Source organism: Dipteris shenzhenensis, chromosome 6 (assembly GCF_047967505.1).
Source record: "Dipteris shenzhenensis isolate YYH24624 ecotype China chromosome 6, Dip_SZ_1.0, whole genome shotgun sequence".
NCBI classification, from domain to species: domain Eukaryota; kingdom Viridiplantae; phylum Streptophyta; class Polypodiopsida; order Gleicheniales; family Dipteridaceae; genus Dipteris; species Dipteris shenzhenensis.
The window spans coordinates 54,835,428-54,856,438 of record NC_141601.1 but is presented as its reverse complement, the minus strand read 5'-3'; the positions used below and the strand labels follow the sequence as shown (position 1 = coordinate 54,856,438).

Here is a 21,011-nt window from a genome sequence, read left to right as displayed (position 1 = left end):
TGCTTCCATTTCTTCATTCATAACAGTTTGCCATTCTGACTTGTCAACTATGTCTTCAAAGTACACTGGCTCTTCTATAGCCATGATGGTAGTCATAAGAGCATTGTTGGTGGTTTCAATCTAAATTGCTTTAACAGGCCGATCAACATGTGCTAGGTACAAGACAAAGAACAGGTATTTTGCAGTGGGGGCTATTGCTGAACTGCCCAATACTGATTCAAAATATGCTTCTCACTGAGCATTGCTCTAGTAATGTCTGCTAAAGTACCATTATTCCTTTTAGCACTTGCACTCTGTTGAGGAGTATCTACACAAGTGAATTGTCTTCGAATGCCGTGACTTCTACAAAATTTCATGAATGCTGTGTGAAGATAGTGGGAGAGAGGGAAGGAGTCTCACTTGCGGCTTTCTCACATACACAATGGGGGAATACACACAAAGGTGGAGGCTGAAAATAGTTTTCCTCTTCTTAGTTGTGTAAGCCAAAAGAACTCTAGTACAAAGAAATAGGAGAACCCTATATGTGGGTCTCAAACCAAACTCAGCTAACTAAGGTGGCATACTAACTGAGCCACGAACTAGAGTACATAAGGATAGCTGTCATCCAACTATTACTCATGGGTGGTGTACCAACTGCATTTGCAGCTAACAAGTCAGTGACATAAATGCACAACAGTCACCCTGGCATATCATGAGTGGAGCTCGATATCTCAACACTCCCCCTCGAGCTCAATCCCAATTCCTGCACACCAAGCAGGTCTCTGAACTTGCGCAACTTTTCTGTGCCCAATGCCTTTGTGAATATGCCAACTACCTGATCCTCTGTGCTGACATAAACTAGATCAATAAGACCTAGTAAAACTTCCTCCCGCACATAGTGATAATGCACCTCAATGTGCTTTGTTCTAGCATGATAGACTGGGTTATTTGCCAAATGTATACTGCTCATGTTGTCACAATAAATGACAACTCGCCCTAGACTGATGCATATCATAGAGTAGCATATGCAACCAAGCTACCTCACATGCAGCCATTGATGCACCCCTGTACTCAGCCTTTGTGCTTGACAAGGCAACTATAGGCTGTTTCTTGCTGCTCCAAGTGACTGTAGCACTCCCAAAAGAGAACACAAATCCACTCGTACATCGTCTATCTGAAATACTACCAGCCCAATCAGCATAGTGTATCCATGCAACTTTATCTGAGAACCCCAGCCTCATAAAATAGTCCATACTGCAATGTGGACTTCACATACGTGAGTATGCGTCTAGCCGCATCCAAATGTGATTTCCTTAGAGCTTGCATAAACTGACTTACCAATCCAACAGCATAGCTCAAATCTGGCCTGGTAATAGTCATATAAATCAAACTTCCTACTGTGCATCTGTACATAGTAGGGTGTTCCAGAAGCTCACCTGCATCTGCGCTCAGCTTCACATTCTGCTCCAAAGGAACTGAAATAGGCTTACAGCCTGTCATCCCATATTTGGATAGCATGTCCAATCCATACTACCTCTGCAAGAGCAGTATCCCACTTCGTGATTTAATCACCTCAATGCCCAAGAAATAACGTAGCTCTCCCAAATCCTTCATCTCAAACTTCTGCTCCAATAGCATTTTCACATGAAGGATATCTTCATGACTATCACCTGTGATGATCAAATCATCAACATAAATGACAACCAGCATAATACCTTTCTCTGTTTTTCTCACATAAAGTGAGAAATCTGCCTTGGAAATCTAAAAGCCAATAGTGTCCAGGGATGTTTTTATCAAAGCTATGCTTATATATTAATATAAAATATTAGCGAAAGTTTTTAAGCTCCTTTTTTTAGTTTCACAATATTGGTAGAATGTAGTACTTTTTTATATTTTTTCTTTTGAATTTTGAAGGAAAAAATGTAAATCGAGGCGAATCTTTAAATTTTTTTGCTTAAAAGTTTCAAATCCTGGCGAATGTTTCAAACATTTAATTTTATTAGAGCACACAAACATTCAATGCCAATATAAAAGTTTAGCTTCTTAACGAAACTAAGTTGAAAAAATCATCCATGATAGTGACAAGATACTGTCCTATCTTGTCAGACCATGCTCTAGGTGGTTGCTTCAAGCCATACAAGGCTTTCTTCAACCTACAAACAAACTCAGGATGAATGGCATGAACATAACCTGGTGGCTGCTCCACAAAGACCTCTTCTTGCAAATCACCATGCAAGAAGGCATTCTTTACATCCATCTGATGTAAAGACCATCCCTTTGATGCAGCCATAGCAATGACTGCTCTTACAGTTGCGATCCTTGCAACCGGACTGAATGTTTCTTCATAATCAATGCCATATGTCTGTGCATACCCCTTGACAACTAATCTTGCCTTGTATCTGTTCACAGAACCATCTGCATTGTGCTTGACCTTATAAACCCACTTACTACCAATTGCATTCTTGTCTTTAGGCAAAGGCACCAATTCCCATGTAGCATTTGCTTCCAAGGCATCCATTTCTTCATCCATGGCTTTCTCCCATTTTTCTTTTCCCATGGCTTGCTCAAAAGAAGTGGGTTCTGGTTCCTATATCACTTTGACCATATAGGCATAGTGAATGGCTGTAAATCCATCATATTTTAGCCTATCCACAAGATACCTAGCTTTGGTAGACCTATGCAAAATAGGCTCACTTTCAAGTGCTCTCAAAACATCCCTGGTCTTCCTTACTCCAAGTGTAACAACAAAAGGAATACCCAACTCATCATCAATGCTCTGTTCTGAGCCACTAGATTCACCATCCACATATGAGTGACCTGCATTCACATCAAACATGGGCTGATGTACCTTCTCTTTTCCTTTTCGTGATACCTGCATACCACTATCTACATTGCTTTGAGGAGATTCTCTTGATCTCAATCTGCCTGTCCATGGTGAAGTATGTGAACCATTGCTAGAGGACACTGCAGGTCCACTAATATTTTGTGATTGCTGCTGTGAATTCTATGCAGCATTACCATTTTGTGCATCTACATTATCAATCACATTTATTGGTTTATACCAGGTGCTCATCTCATCAAAAACAACATCTCTGCTCATTGTAAACTTATGACTAGAAGGGTTATAACATCTATACCCTTTCTGCTACAGAGAATAACCAATAAAGATGCACTTCTCAGCTTTTGGATCCAACTTGGACCTCAACTCATCTGGCACATGAACATAGGCAATGCAACAAAAAATTTTCAAATGAGAAATATCTGGTTTCCTACCAGTATACATCTCCTCTGGTGTCATGCCATGTATTGCTGCAGTGGGAGTCCTGTTCATTATGTAAACTGCTGTAGCAACTGCTTCAGCCCAATAATAATCTGGAAGGTCTTTTTCATTTAGCATGGCCCGAGATACCTCTCCAATATGCCTGTTCTTCCTTTCTGCAAGTCCATTTTGCTGTGGGGTATGACTGCATGAATATTGCTGCTTTATGCCATGCTCCTGCAGGAACCTTGCAAACTCATTTGAGACGTACTCTCCCCCTCCATCTGACCTAAGGCATTTTATTTGTAGGCCTGTTTCTTTTTCAGCCATAGCTTTAAAAGCTTTGAAATGCCCAAACACTTCACTTTCCTTTTTTCATAAAATGCACCCAAACTTTTCTGCTATAGTCATCAATAAAAGTGACAAAATAATGACAGCCTCCAATAGATGCAGCTTTAGTAGTCCACACATCATAGTGGATTAATTCCAATGGCTTCTCACTCTCTTGAACATGCCTAGGAAATGGTTTCCTTGCCTGTTTTCCAAATTGACAGGCTTCACATACCTTACGCATTTCTGCAACGTTGAATTAAGGCAAACTTGCAACAATATTTTGGGCCTGCATTGATTTAAGTCACTGTACATTAACATGACCAATGCATTTATGCCAGATATCAATATCTGCAACTACACTGGTCCCATGTGCAAACATTGCTGCACTCAATTCAGGCATGTCCGCATCCAACGTAAACATTCTGCCCTTCTTCTTTCCTTTTGATATCAAGCGACCATTATTTTTCATATCCTCAACAAGCCATCCATGAGGATTAAATCTGACCTGCAAGCCTTGCTCAACCATTTGACCAATCAAAACTAGGTTCTTGGTGATGTTCGGGACATGAAATGCCTCAGACAGGTATTTCTTTTTCCCATCCTACATAGACAAAGGAATTTTACCAATCTGCACAATAGGATGTGCAGTATCATCACCAGTCTCCACAAATCCTGGTCTTTCCATTTTCCTTGCATCCTGCATCCATTCTGCATGACCTGTCATGTGGTTTGACGCACCTGAGTCAACATACCACACATCATTTATTTCTTCTGCACTTGTCACAGAATTGGTCATGTGCTGCACCATAAACAGATGCTCATTTCTGTCATCACCCTGTCTACTAGAAGATGCATAATTGCCTTGCTGCAATTTTCCATTCATAATGTCATTCAGCTTTTTGTAGCAGTCGTTAGCCATATGACCCATTTTACCACAATAGTAGCATTCAACATTGCTGTTTGCATTTTGACCTCTCTGCCATCCACCACGACCTCTTTGGCTCCCCCTTCCTCTAGAGTTACCACGTCCTCCTCCAAAGGACTGGTTTTCTTGAGTTTGCTGGCCTCCTCTACCTCTTCCAGCATTTGAGTAGAAGACAGTTTCTTTTGAAGTTCCTCCTGAAGAAGATGCACCACCATTTCTCTGCTCTTCCGAAATTAGAAGAGCAAACAACTCCTCAAAATCAGGAAATTTTTCACGGACGGCAATGGATGTCCGGAACTATGCATAATCCTTTCCTAGACCATTCAAGGTCACAGAAACTAGATCATCATCTTCCACTGGCGACCCAATGGAAGCAAGTGCATCTGCAATTTTCTTCACCTTCATGTGGTAGTCATTGATGCTCATATTTTCTCTCTGCACATTGTGCAACTCCTGCTTGAGCTGCATTTTCCTGGCTTGTGTATTTGTGCTGTACATTTTTGCCAAAGTATCCCATGCCTCCTTTGGCATACTTGCATCCTGAATATGCACAATCATAGAATCCGAAATACTGATAGACAGTCAGTACATAACTTTTTTGGCTCTCTCATGCCATCCTTTAAATGCCTGCATTTCCTATTGATTGGGAACATTAGGAAGAACTGGTTCTTCTTCATTTCCTATAATGAACTCCCAATAGCCTTTTCCCATAAGGAAATTCGTCATTCTAAACTTCCATGCCTGGAGGTTGTTCTTGTCAAGCTTTTCAGTGACAATCTGTGAAAGAGAATCAGATGCCATTACAGAACACTGCAAAATATTCTGTCACTGCAAAAAAACACAGCTTTGGCCTCACACGGGCAGATCTGTAAAACTGACGAAAGTGGTATTTGACCACACAGTCACTTCCTAGTGACGATTTTGCATCAACAGGCAACAAGGATGATTCTGCAACTCCCAATATCTCTGTGCACAGGCATACGATGCAATTTCTACGGCAACTTATCATCGACCTGTAGAGCAATGGTCGCACAGCAAAAACAGGGCCTTTTTTTGAGTGCCCGCAAAGAACTTCCACCTTTAAAACGAGCCCCAAAATGGCCTCGAATCAAAAAAATAAAGTCACCAAGGGCTTTGCCCATGTCCTGCAGCATATACTGCCCTCTCACCACACCGCGAAGGGCGTCTCAATCTGAGACAGTGCACTCTTGCAGTTCCGGTTGTGCTACCTGTAGAGATTTTCTCCCAAACTTGAAAAAGGAAAGCAACACTGGTCCTCTTACCAGGACACCGCGAACTTGGTTTGCTTTCTTGAGCTCCTTACCACAAACCAGGCTCTGATACCATGTGGAGATAGTGGGAGAGAGGGAAGGAGTCTCACTTGCGGCTTTCTCACATACACAATGGGGGAATACACACAAAGGTGGAGGCTGAAAACAGTTTTCCTCTTCTTAGTTGTGTAAGCCAAAAGAACTCTAGTACAAAGAAATAGGAGAACCCTATATGTGGGTCTCAAACCAAACTCAGCTAACTAAGGTGGCATACTAACTGAGCCACGAACTAGAGTACATAAGGATAGCTATCATCCAGCGTGGGTGGTGTACCAACCGCATCTGCAGCTAACAAGTCGGTGACATAAATGCACAACGGTCACCCTAGCATATCACGAGTGGAGCTCGATATCTCAACATGCTGAAGACATGTATTCACCTCCTTTGTCTGATCTCATGACTTTGATCTTTCTACCTGTCTAGTCTTTCTACCATGGCTTTGAATTCTTGAAATCTGGAAAAGACTTTAAATTTCTTTGTTGTAGTCACATCGATGAAAGTCAAGTAGTAAAGTGAACCATTGATACTGCGGGTCTAGGCATAACCCCATACATCTATGTGAATCAATTCAAGAATACCTCGTCTCAAGAGGTGCTTCTGCCAAAGTTGGTTTGCTTTTGTTTACCGAAGCAGCATGCTTCGTAAACTTTTCCAAGAAACTAAAGTTTTGGAATTCCAATTGCCATATTCTGATTTCTAAGCTCTATCAAGCTTTTGAAATTGACATGTCCATATCTCTTATGCCATTTTTTGGAAAGTGGCATCTATTTGTGGTTGAGCTAACATGGGATGCAAATATGGTACTGTAGCTAGCATTCTGAACAAGCATCCTTCCTTGACTGCTTTTCCTACTAGTTGATATCCTCTAGATTTGTCTCTGATAGTGCATTCATCTCCATCGAAGATGACTTGGTAGTTGTGTATTGTCATTTGACCTATTGACAAAAGGTTTTTGCTGAGCTTTAGAACATAGAGCACATCTTTCACCAATCCTTTCATACCAGTGAAATTGTTAATAGGGACAATGCCTTTCCCTTGAACTAGATTTGGTGTGTTATTTGCAATGTAGATGACATTTTTCTATCTGTCTAATGGTTTCATCTCTATGAACCATTCTTGATGCTTTGTCATATGAGATGATGCACAGCTATCGATGTACCAAGGATCTTGATCTGCTTGGTCAACTTGATAGAGCTGAAATCCTGTTTTGAATTGTAAGCAGTGTCAAGATACGTTGTTTCAGTCTACTGCGTTTCCTCACTTGCAAGAAACATGTTCTCAAGTTCATTTGCATAATGATTGTGACTAGAATGTCCACCACGATGATTTCCTCCTCCTCAAAAATTCCCTCGATTGATGCTGGATTGACTGCCTTTGTCATACTGTTTCTTGTAGCAATCTCTTTTATAGTGTCCAAACTTATGACAATAGTTGCACTGAATTTTTGACACGTTGGTGGATGCATTCCCTCGTCCTTGGAATCTTTCTCAATTGGAATGATTTCCTCTTTGCTGATGCTGATGTTGTTGCTGAGGATGATGCTGATCCTGATTTTGCTACTAACTTTGTTGTTGATGATGACCACTATGTTGGAATGATCTACCTCTGCCTCTGCCACTACCTCTACTTCATCTGAAGCTGCGAATGCTTGATCATTGGAATGACCTTTATGTGCATGAATGGCTTGAGTCCTAAGTTCTTCACCAAGTAAAACTTTCTAGAGCTCTTCCAGCGTCGAAATTTGCCGTTGGATGGCAATACTCTAGACTAGATTCTTGTATCCCTCTTCTAGTCCATTCAGAATGACTTGAACCGTTTCGATAGGATTCATAGTCTCTCCTATTGGTTACGAGTTGATTGTTTTAATCCTTGATCCTGAGTACATAAGCATGATCGGTTTCACTACTATTGTGGAAACTCTGGTTGATTTGGTTTCTCAGTGAATCCTAGAAGTGTTCTTGAAAACTCATAGAGAGCTACTAGCACATCCCAAGCTTCAATTGATGTATTGAGTGTGTTGAGTTGTCCTAGCATGACATCTTGCACATTCTGCTTGATCCGATGATATCCATACTTACCTTTCTTGTCCCATTCTGCATGTGCTCGGGCAATGGCAGGATCTGCTAGAGGTCCAGATACTGTCTGTGTTGCTGGAGATCCCACTGTGGATCCTACTGTTGGTGTTGTGACAACAGGTGGAGTACAGGTACTGCGAGCTGGATCGTCCAATGGTCTAGGTGTAGATCCATCGACATACTCCCATTTGTCCTGAAGTACAAGAATGGTCTCCGTTCGATATTTCCATGTGCCGTAATTGGAGTTGTCTAGCAAATGCCTCCAAATTGAGGTTGCTAGTTTTAGACATGTTGCAAGAAATGTTCTCAAAGTGTGTGAAAATCATTGTCTGAATCAACTGCAAAACACTAACTATATCAAGTGAAATCTGAACTGTAAGCGATGAAGATAAAACTGAAATATATAATCCAATCTATGACAAGGCTTGTGGGAAATGATGCCGAGAATAGCCAAGAGGCTTTATAAGGCTTAAAATGATGTGCACAATGTCGAAAAATAGCCAGATAGGCCCTACAATGATGGCATGTGTGTGTGAAATCAAATCATGCGATATCTGCCCACCATTAAACAATCACTCAAAGTATCTAAACATGCTGAAGTCTGCTCAATGAACTGTGAAACGTCAAGTTTCAGGTAATGTGATGATGTGAAACCACATGTGAGCATTGTGGGACTGACTCCGAGTAGGAACTATGAAGGAATTTTTTGGCATGGCTTCGATTGGCTGCTTTGGAGTTCTCTCCACTATGGATGATCTAATCTACTCTGAACTAGATCTAGGCCAACCGTTGAGCGATGAAAAAGTAGCAATAATTACTTTTCTTTGTTTGTTTTAGGTGCTTCGATGTAGAGACTGATGTGCGTGTAGGAAGTAGATTTATCACTGAGGCTGAAAAGTGAGTGATACTTGCCCCATAATGTGCACATGATGTGACAAGTGCGTCGAGCACAAAAAATCGAGCGTTTTTCTTTTTTGGAGCACCCTCAAATTCTTCTTGGATCAAGAGACACGGCTTGATCTAGGTGGAGGGGCAAAAAGGGTGCAAATGTGCTCAGTGATGATGTGGCACTCATCAGGGGGTTACATGTAGTGCCTGTGCCTAGCAAGGACTATGCCTATGGAGCAGTGTGTTGATGTGGTAGCCACAGGTGAACATGCAGTGCCTATGAAGGAGTGTGCCTAGGAAGCATAGTGATGTGGCAAATGGGCGCACATGCAGTGTGCCAGCACTATGCCTAGCAGGGGACTAGTTACCATGCCTCTACCATGTGGCAATGATGATGTGGCCTACTGAGGTGGTAGGATGATATGGCAATTGAGTTGGCTTGATGATGTGGTAGGTGATGATGTGGCACAATGATGTGTTAGTCTGACATGACAATTGACATGGATACTGACATCACTACTGATGTGGCAAATAATGATGTGGCACTAGGGTCCATATGCTGACGTGGTGGCAGATAAGCTTACGTGGCAAGCGGTTGCCACATGTCAGCTATGTAAGGCTGACTGAGGGTTATATTTTAATTGGGCAGTTTGACCAGGTTGATTGGTTTCCACGTGGCATCCTTTGAGCCAGCCCTTGGAGAGATAAGCTTAGATAGATTCTAACAAGATTTTGTCAGAATCTGTCAAGATTTTGTTGACATTGCAATTGAATTAAGAGGTCGTTGGCCGTGGAGATCACCACAATTGGAGACGCTTGTTGGTCGTGTAGTAGAAGCCGTTTGTTGCAGGTCCACCCGCTTGCTAGCTGGTGCAGCCCGTTTTCTTATGTTAGAGAAGGCTCGCTGCTACAAGCTCATGTTGTGAGCCGGCTGGACGAGGCCAGGGCTCATTGATATAGTCACATGGAGGCAGATGGCAAGCTCGATGAAGGTCGGTTGGTGCTACATCTTGTTAGCTGAGTGGCTGGACTGTAGGCGGCGGTTGGACGTCGTTGGTTGAATAGTTGGACATCATTGCCTATAGGTGGTCGGCACCGCCTTAGCTATCACAGAGCTCGTGAGAAGAGCCGTGGTCTTGGGTAGCTATAGTATGTCATTGAAGAGCTTCCTTTGGAGAGGTATTTGAAGGCGGGTGAGCGTTACATTAGAGGCTCCAAGTCACTGAAGGAGGTAGTAGTTTGCAAGGTGGTCATTGAGCTATAGAGTCAGCTATAGGTTGGAGCACTACTGAGCCAATGGTTGTTGTTTGCTTGGCTGTAGAAGGTGATGCTTGTCTATGGCTTTGGAGTTGCTGCTGCATTGCCCAGATAAAGATAGCTGTGAGCCTAGCGTGCAGTTGTAGGTTGCTAAAGGGCGTTGGAGCAGGGGCTTTGAGCCACATCTTTGAGTCAAGAATCTGAGTCGCCCTTAGTTGTAGTAGATCCCGTAGTTGGAGTAGATAAGTCAAAGCCATGTAGTCCCTTATGCTTGTGAGGTCTCGAGATGCTACAAATGGAGGTCTTTACCTCAAAAATATCTGCAAGAAAGAGAGTGTTCTCTCTCTCTCTCAAAAAGTAGTATCTCACTCTCCCGAAGAATATTTCTCTCAATGGATTCTCACAATCTCATGGAGGAAATGACATCCCTATTCCTCATAAAGAAACTCTCACAACTAAATCTCTCTCTCTCTCGAGTCTCAACAAAATGAATGGACGAAAATTCCTCACATGAATGAAACTGAATGGAAATTTTCTTTCATCAATAGAATGAAATATGGAAACACAATCTCTCAATCTTGCAATCTCTCACTGATGAAGGATGGTGCTTAGCGGAAGGTACAGCCATGCTTTGATACCATGACAAAATATGAAGAGGGGAGAGGAGAAGAGTGGAGATGAGAAGAGTGGGCATAGCTAGAGAGCACACTGCAAATGACTAACTGTACACTAGATTAAGTTGAAAATGTAGAATATATACAAACCCTTTTAGGGTTAGGGTTAGGGTTACGACATCGAACCCTTTCCTTTTTAGTACTCTATTGGGTTATTGCTATGCACATATGATCACATGATGTTGAGCATGGTTTCTCAACATCCTCCACCATGGCCTTTAATGCATCCTCCAACTCATCGCTATTGAAAGGTCTAGCTAGCAAGTTTGTCTAGAAAACTGGCACCCAAGAAGTTAGGCCATCCATCAGTGCATTAATGCTATCTGACCACTCCTTATCTCGGACTACCACTTCACCAACTATAGAGCTCAGTTCCTACTGAAACACCACTATGATGTGCTAGAAATCCATATCCAAGGGCCAACCATAGCTATCTGTTCTTATAATACACGCATGTTCAGCTTTTGACATTTCATGTTCGTGCATGGCCAAGTCCATGGGAGATTCCAATAATGGCTACCCTCAGCATTTTGTAGACCTGAGTAAGGGACCCCCACCATACCTTCTTCTCTGACCTATACTAGCAATCAACATCCTTGGCTTTTGTAGAAAACTGCGAATGGTGGCATCCCAGCTCTGACACGAGTCATTAATGGAAGCCACCACTTGTCGCCATCATTTCCTTATCATTCTATAGAAATATTTGGAGGTAAGATCTTCTTATTAATTTGAAAGGTACATCCCTAGATCTATCTACTTTGCATGGCACAGAGAATTACGCTCTATGCTAGAAATGACAGCACCCGAGTGAGTTCTATCCTAGACATTCTCCAATTCCAATCCCCACCTAGCGGCCAGTGCTTCTATCTTGCACACTTTGTGCAGTTCCTATCTATGACTTAGCAGCCAATGGTCTCCTTCCAGGACCAAATTCAGAAATTGTCAGTAGCTAGTTCTTTCCTCCGAGAAGAATTAGAGCATATGCACAAGCAATCCTAAACTCGAACCCTTGTCTCAACACTGCAATCCCCACAGCCACAACCCCTCCTTATTTCTAAAGATTTCCTTGGGATTCAACGACTTGTGAGCAACCACACCAACCCCCCTCTCCTTCTAAAATACATTGTAACCAAATTGATCAAAGGCAGCCCACCAACTATCCTTACACCCACATTTCAGTTTTTGGAGAAACATCACACTTGGTTTCTGCCTTCTTATTGCTAACAAACAACCTTTTTGCTTCACTCTATTGTAGCATCCCCTCACATTCCAAGACATCATAGACACTCTTGATAACCAACCTTCACTCCTATCCCCCCCTATCAATGATGTGTAAAGGCCTTATAGGCATCTTTAAAGAAATGAAAATGGTTCTCGCTCTCTGCATTCGACCCACATGCCACTTCTTTGCTGTATTTTGAAAGGCTTCTAGGATGTACTTGTGCATTGCTCTCCGTCTTACTCTCACCCTGTGATTTTTGCTTATTTCTTTCCTCAAAGGCTCTCTTACAATGGTTAGCTTCTGGCATCTCTTCCTTTGCCATTAGATGAAACCCCAACTACACGCTTCTCTTCATCCTCTTGAGCAGAATCCGTTCTAGAATTTTTTGTTAGTGTCACTCATTCATGACTAGAGCCATTCTCTAGTGTAATTTATACCTTGAAGGTTCCTATGACCTCAATTAATCCATGTAGCTTAACATTAGCATAAATTGTAGTGTAACTAATTTGATGTTCCACATCATATTAGGTCCCCCAACTAAAGGCATATAAAATGTATGGATGAGTGTGAAACTTGTCCAATAATGTGCAAAAACTAAGGTTGGAATTTGACATTTTACATCATATTAGGGACCCCATAAACCCTCATGCTACTCCATGATATCAAATGGAAGGCATATGAAATGTATGGTTGAGCTTGAAACTTGTTATACATGTCAAACAATGTGCAAAATTTCAAATTTTCCTAGTTATCAACATTCACAAAATTTAATTTAGAGACCATACATCATAGTAAGTATGATTATCTAACTCCAAATGCAATCTGAAAATAGGTGTTATGTTATTAGACTATGGGACTTAAAAACTAAGAAAAAGTGCATTCCAATCAAGAAGTATGACCATTTTATCTAAAAGTTAAGAAAACATCTTGAAATTTTGGTGGCATCTTGATCTTAAAATTTAGGAGTCATAGGTGTGAGTTTTAATCCATAAAAATTCCAAGTTTTTTTAGCACATAAGATAATATGCTGAATAATTAAAACCCCAAAATATCTTATCCATGCCTTAAAATGATTCTAGGAAGTGGCTAAGTTAACAAGACATAAAAGTGTCCTAGGACATTTTTCTTTCCTTACATTGCAAGAAAATTGCAACAATTGGAGTCTAGGTGGGGCTTCTCTCTCTCTCTCTCTCTCTCTCTCTCTCTCTCTCTCTCTCTCTCTCTCTCCCTCCACCCCTATAAACATTATTTCACAAGGCCCTAGCACAGGACTCGGCTCATCTAGTCAAGGAGCCCTCTAAATTCATATCTTAATTTTCAACCCAATCTTGAACTACATGGAGATGTTTTAGTGCTCATGAGTCACTAAGTTATGACTTTTCTTTTTACCAAATCAAGTCAATAAATTAACTTTTTGAGATTACATCTTCATATTTCACTAATAGGTTAGAGGAACCAATACCATCCAGTGCATACACAGTGTAGAAAAGAGACTCTTATAGACGGTTTGAGAGGACACCATCCACCATCTAAGAACTACATCACGAGTACTCTCCATAGGAACCTTCATGAGATTCTCAGAAATAATGGCATGGCTCTTCAAGCATCTAATTAGATCTCTAAGATATTCCACTATAAGGCTAGTGACCCAGGGGTGTCACTAAAGAATATGTAAGATAGCATGTGCGATCAACTGAAGGGGTTCTACATTTTCATGGAGTTATAAAAAATTATGCATACATAAGGGGTTTTTTAATTCAAAATGTGAAGCTTTTCATACATAGGGGATACTTTAATCATCTCAAAATTTACAAAAGGGGTGTATATAGATTATAAATTTCCATAGATAGCAGGTTTTTTTAATACCCCTTGATCACACATGTTGTATGGGGTTTTTACATAGTGGTCCCCCTGGGGTTGGTGATAAGAGGTCCAAGATTTGCACTAGAGGCCTAAGATGATAAAGCTCTTGGCCTTTTAGAGTGACAAAGCCACAAACTCAATAGGCAAATTCATAGACTTTATTCCTCATTGTGAAATAAGAGAAGACTCCTTGTTGAAATAGGATGTTCTTGCACTTCCCCAATCCTCTTTTGGGAGGATAAACTATTTGGTGGTTTGCACCAAGGAGTTGAAGCACTTGAGAGTTTGCTTACCCAATAAGCCATGAGTGCCCCAACTACCAAAGCCCTTTGCTAGATGCCATGGAATGCTCTGTATTTTCTGGCTCTGTATTTTCTAGACCCCTATATGGTAAATCCAATTGTTGTGCTTCTCCAACCTATTAATTTTGCTTCTTTTTTTTTGGGGGGGATGTTGAATTTATTAAATTAATGGGGGTAGTCCTAGAAAAAGAGACCAAATACAAAAATTGGCCTTCATAGGGGGAACCCCTTGGCCTACGCTAGACCCAACATCACGAACTCTACCTTGAAGGGAGATTGGGTTCCACAGCCATCAACACATGACTAACAACAGGATTAAACCTTTCTATGACCCTGCTAAAATCAAGGAGGTACACTCTGATGACAATAGTATTTGCCGAGACTATAAACCCGTGTTGAATTTTGTGATAGACAACATTCCTATTTCTCAATTCCTATATTCTGAGAATCATCGTAGCTTGGAGGTACTCCCAACTCACCGGTAGGGTTCATGGCAGTTTCGTGGTATCACCCAAGATGTACGTCTACCAAACCACTCACGTACTTGTAGGATAAAATCCCACAAAATCTTATGTCTTGTGGAACCGGCATAATCCAAAGTTGAGACCACATTTAGGATGTTCTCATAGATATCCCTCCTTTTCATTTTGTTCAACATCCACAACCATGCTGCACAAATTCCTAGTGCTTTTGTGATCCATTTGCAGGATGTATTCAACATGGTGATGGGCCTCCAGTCTCCCACTTTCATCCTGGATTACCTTTTGGGAAAGAGTTTCATCAAGCTAGAATTGTCGTCCTCTATAAGGGCTCCCTTTTCAACCGTTCACCATGTCAGTAAGATCCTGGCCCCAAAACATCTCAGAATTCCCTGTAAAATTCCATCGTCAGACCATCTGGCTTGGCTGACTTGTCCACCATGTCCTTTAATGCATCCTCTATCTCATCGATGTCGAAATGTCTAGCCTGCAAGTTCCTTTGGAAATCTGACACATGAGAAGTTAGGCCATCCATCAGTGCATTAATACTATCTGACCACTCCTTATCTTGGAATGTTGCTTCACCAACTATAGAGATCAGTTCCTGCTAAAACATTGCCACACGATGTGCCAAAACTTGGTCGTGAGACTACCCTGGGCATCTTTCACCTGCCGATCTATCAAGTCCCTCTATTGATTTCTCTTGATGGAGTGGAAAAATGATTTTGAGGGGAAGTCTCCAAGAGCCAACCATATCTGTCTGCTCTTAATACACACATGTTCGGCTTCTGAGATTTCATGTTCATGTGTGGCCAAGTTTGTCTCCACTAGCATCGTAGCTAGGATCGAGTCCTTGGGAGATTTAATTACGACTGCCCTTAGTGATTCATGGACGTGAGTAAGGGACCCCCTCTTCTTTTACCTATGTTGGCAATCAATATCCTTGGCTGCAGATAGTGGCACCTCCTTATCATTCTGCAGAGCTCTTTGGAGGCTAAGATCTTCTTATTAAATTTGAACGGTACAAACCTGGATCTATCTAACTTTGCATGGCACAGAGAATTCCCACACTACTGGGACATGATCAAACATAGAGTTTGAGGATACACACTTGCTATAAAATGGTCCTTGCATCCACCAAGCATCTTCCAAGATGTAGAACCTGTCCAATCTTCCTACTCGAAATTCATGGCCTCTTCTCCTATTGCTCCAAGTGTATTGAGACAACCCCTCGGTAATTAGTTCTCCTGCATCTACAAGATCGCGGCTTACACAGAGCTCTTCCCATGCATCACGCTCCACGTTAGAAATTACAGCAACCGAATGAGTTCTTCTAACCTAGACTCTCTCCGTGCAATTCCAATCTCCACCTAGCAGCAGCAAGTGGTCTCCTTCCAAGACTAAATTCAGAAATTGCTTTCCTGCAAGATGAATTAGGAGCATCAACATAAGCAATCCTAAACTGAAACTCTTCTCTCAACACTGCAATCTGCACTACCCACCCCTCCTTATTTCTAAAGATTTCCTTGGGATAAAACGACTTTTGAGCAAGCACTACTACTGACCCCCCTCTCCCTCTACTTGGACACATTAGGGGAGAAATGGGGTCTCAAAAGGGCCTCCAATTACTGTTTCCTAATTTCAAGGGATTAGAGAGGGATTTGAGGTGTACCAATGAGAGTGCTTCTTTATGTGGGAACTGGTATGTTGTCTTGTACAAAAGCACATGTTGAGCATTTATGGTTGGGGAGACCTCTCACCCATGGTTTAGACCCATGGTCCTCCCTCCTAGCCATTGATATGATCTCCAATCCAAGGGTCACATTCAAATTTATGGTAGAGCACTCCTAGCCATTAGATCAATTGGGTAAATCCAAGGGAGGGGATGAGGGGGAAATGTGCTTCAATCTGCTCCATGGATCAAGGGGTGGTTCCAAGGGAGGAGATGAGAGTAAAATGCGCTTCAATCTGGGCCATAGATCAAGGTGTGGAGCCAAGGGAGGGGATGAGTGCAAAAGGCACTTCAATCTAGTCCATAGATCAAGGTCAGATCCAAGGGAGGAGGTGAGAGCAAATGGCGCTTCAATCCAAGCCTTCCAACAAACGTGCGCTTCAATCCGAACCCTTGATCTTGGATCTTCATCTCGACCATCCAAAATGTGCCTTCATTCTAGCCCTCCAAATAGGCACCTCCATCTTGGCCATTGATCTTGGATCTAGATCAAGGGTGCACATGAAAAGGCACCTTTTCCCTCTTAATGAGGCCTCCACAAACTCAAACCTTGCCCCCCCCTTGTTAGATCTTGCCAACTTGGAGCCCACCAACAAAGCCATCCTAGGTCTTTGATCCATCCACCACCCATCTCCATCCAAAGGCCAAGGTTGATCAATTTCAAACCATGTCAATTGAGTAAATGCTAAGGGGCCCTTAGCCCATGGGTTGCCATAGTTATTCACTTGTAATTAACTTAATCCATTTCTTAATCAATTTCTTATGAGGCCCTTTTGAGACCCCAATTCTCTCCTAATGGTTCGCAAACATTGTAACCCAATTGATGAAAGGAAACCCACCAATTATCCTCACACCCACATTTCACTTCTTGGAGCAAAATCACACTTAGTTTCTTGCTTCTAATTACTAATAGATTGCAGCATCCCCTCATGTTACAAGACATCAAAGACACTCTCGAGAACCAACCTTCACTCCTATCCCCCCCTATCATTGATGCGTAAAGGCCTTATAGGCATCTTTAAGGAAATTAAAGTAGTTCTCACTGCCTGCATTCGACCCTTTCACCACTTCCTTGATGCGTTTTGAAAGGCTCCTAAGATGTACTTGTGTGTTTCTCTCCGTCTTAGTCTCACCCCTTGATTTTTGCTTATTTCTTTCCCCAAAGGCTCTCTTTTAGGGTTAGCTCCTGACTTCACCATTGAGTGAAACCCCAGTTGCCAACTTCTCTTCTCACTCGCCATCCTCTTAGGGAGAATCTGTTCTTGGGACTAAACCTATGTACTAGGCGACGATAGACCTTGCTTGTCTTTGGCATGTGTAGGATCCACAGACTCGAGCTTCTCTGGTTTGGTTCTTCCCTTTTTCCCCACTGTTCTCCACTCTTTTGGACTATGCGACGTGAGAACAAGCTAGGCGAGCCTTGTCGAAATCATGTGGGATGTAGTGAATCACCTGATTGCATCCTATCCCAGATGATCCACACCCTTCTTCTACCTGTTGGAAGTGTAGAAGCCGGAGGTATTTACAACACCTTGCCCAACGCTGTCGTGACTTTCCCCAATTTGTTGCATAGCCATGGTGGGAGATTCAAAAACTCCACCCAAAATGGACAGTCATGTAACAAGAAGCAATCCACGTTGATCCGTGCAAGCACCAACACCAGGCACCCAAAAACTAGAATGCTCTACCCACAAACTCGTTGCGAATAGCTTTCAAGACGCATTGTAACAGAATGAACCCTCTACCCAAGAACCTTACCGAGTAACAGTTACCTATGAGCTCGCATTCATACAACATAAACTCTCGAAAGTCTTCCAATGATATCTAGTGAAGATCCTCCTCTTCATAAATTTTCCAGCTCGGATTTCATCCACCTCCAACTCGCACATAGTTTCGTGTCTTTTGCCAGCTTCGAACCAAGGTTTCTATTTTGCCTCCTTTGCCCTTCTGGCTGTCTCTGCCAGCACGATCTCCTAACAACATCAATGAAAACTCCTCTTGAGTCTTCTTTGTGCACACCTCGACGTATGATGACGTGCCTTTTGAATGATCAATCTCTTCTTCGGGGTTGTCGATTGGTTCCTTCGTTCCTTGAGCCTCAACGATATCCTTCTCTGCTTCGACCTGCTGTGCATACCCTTCATCTTGTCTGGTCACTTTGGTCATGTCCCTTGGACTAGACACCTATAGACTAGCAGGATCCCTTCTTGGTCGCTTCAACGAAACGCATGAATCCCTTGGATGTCCTTGCCGTGTGTCAACCATGCACTCAGCTCCTCAACCATGCGCGTCTAGATACATAACTTGGTCGTGGTTTCCATGATAGCCATAACCCAAAGCACGATTATTCAACCACCCTTAGGGAGGTTTCACAAACAAGCGCCGAACATTGGACCATGGGCCCTACATGTCCGACGATTAAGGGGGAGCTTGGGCACAAGCACATTCTTAAAAGGGCGCCAGACAAACCTATAAATCTTGAAAATCAAGGAAATGAGAAGTGGCCAAATGGTTATCATCTACTCCTGACCGCCTCCAAATTTTTTTGGGCGGCCTTGGACTGCCGCCCAAGGATAAATCCTCTTATTCGGATGCAACATAAGCATGTCCACTCCAATTGGTGAAACCATTTGAGGGTGGACAATCGAAATGGCGGCATGCTATTTGGGATGTAATTTTGCTATTTGTGGATGTCATTTTTGGTGGGATGTTGTGCATCCTACATCGCTATCGAAAACGTATGTGAGTAATGCACAAACATCTGATTCTGAGCTAGAAGGTGCTTGCAACCTGCAGAGAAAACGTGGCATTGGACGTGGAGTCTGGACGATGGATCAGCCCTCTGCTGCAGTATGCATTAACGGAGTTGCCTGTCGTGACTCGTGATTATAGTCCTCGACTTGAAGAAACCGGCCCAGATTGAGCCTTCTCCATCAATGTGAGCGCAGCGTGCGCCGTTGGCTGTGTTACTGCCCAATCGGATTCAGCACTCGATGAATTGATCATTGTCGATTGTGGCAGGTGCTCGCTTGAGACTCGAGAGTCGCTTCTGCTAGGTGGATTATACTGAATTTCTGTAGAAACATAGAAACTTGTCCGCATCACTGGAGATTTTGCCTTGCAAGTTGCCCCCCAAGTTCCAACTTTCAAGTCACGACTCACGACTCACACCTGCCGGGTCTCGATGTTCGAGTTCTAGATCTTCAATGTCTTCCGGCGAATCTAAACGCCGTTTCGAGGAGCAGAATCTGACATTTGCTGTGTCTCACACGCGCTAACGATGAACGCAGAGGCGAGTGGCACGGAAAGCGCCTGGCTGGCCTATTGGAGGGGTCCTCCATTGAAGTTGAGGCTCCATCCATCTGATGACTCTATCGTCTGCGTGCTGGAGGCTGGAACCTCGAGCGTCATCGAACAGTTACTTTGAGTCATACAAAAACACCGAATGTTTTCAAAAATGAGCTTTTAGACAGGTGATTTATAAGCATCGAACCACACGTAAATAGACAAAGAAACCGAGTCGATCACATCTCCTTATTTAATTTCATTATCTAATGTCGAGAGCACGTTGGGATTTGACTGCAGTATGCGTTATTCCGAGCAACGGGGAACATGAAAAAACTTTAAAACCCAATAGTGTCAAACTTTTTCCCCAAACATTTAAAAACCTATATTTGCAGATTTTTATTAGGCACAACTTAAATAAGGTAGACAATTCCAAATTTTTTTAAAAGCTAGGTTAGACGATAAATTTTGCAATTCACCTAATATTAACCTCAACTTTTTGTAGACACTCACATGAAAACACATTGTTTTGGGAAATACAGCCTAATCAAGCCAACTTAGCTTACTTGTTTTGGAAAATACAGCCTAATCAAGCCAACTTAGCTTACTTTGGGAGCTAAGTTTTTTTATTATTTGTATTGAGGTGCCGCCAAGCCCAGCTAGGGGTTGAACTCACACACACCCACCCGTCGTAACCACCAGGCTATGACCCCATAGGCAACTTTGGGAGCTAAGTTAGAGTCTATATTGGATTCATCTTTATACATCATGGAACCCAAACAACCCATTATTAACTACCATTTATTATAGCTCCATTAGTTGGAGCTATTGTTGGAGTCTATACGAATTCATCTTTATACTTCAAGGAACCAAGACAACCCGTTATTACCATTTCTTAAATTTCACTCTACCTAGCTTAGACTACAACTCCGAATTTACCTCTCGTTTGTTATCTCAAAAACATATAAGAAGATGACATCATCCAGTATCTATGGATGTGCACCTTTTCCATGCGCTTGTTAGATTCCAAGGCACTTGACTAAATCATTTTCTTCGACCTCCTAACCATCTTGAGGAGAGCAAGCAAGGGGTTTTGGATGGAGATCGCCTTTTCTTTAGCTATAATCAGAGGCTTGTTATTAGTTCAAAACAATTCCTCACAGGTATGGCATACAAATTAGCCTTCTTAACAAGTTGAGTTACATTCATAAGGCCTACCGTTAAGTTAAATTTATATTAGTGTAAATAAGTTAGTGGTCTGACCAGTAGATAAAGTTAGTTCCTGATAGAGTATGTTGTTTTGTTTTGTTAGTCCATGTGTGGTCTATAATTGATCCGTGAACAATTGTTGGTTGGTGAATTAATTGTCAAATTTTTATTTGTCATGAACGTATGTAGGTTTTTAGC

General features: G+C 42.2%; 1 protein-coding gene across 1 annotated transcript in view; it reads right to left on the bottom strand.

Moving 5' to 3' along the window:
* The window catches only part of LOC147901366 (uncharacterized), a 135,732-nt gene extending 117,836 nt beyond the window's left edge, over nucleotides 1–17,896 (bottom strand). Inside the window, exon 1 of the mRNA XM_087376476.1 lies at nucleotides 17,814–17,896. Within this exon, the coding sequence (XP_087232602.1) occupies nucleotides 17,814–17,896 (83 nt within the window). The remainder of the gene's footprint in view (nucleotides 1–17,813) is intronic.
* Between the last annotated feature and the right edge of the window lie 3,115 nt (nucleotides 17,897–21,011).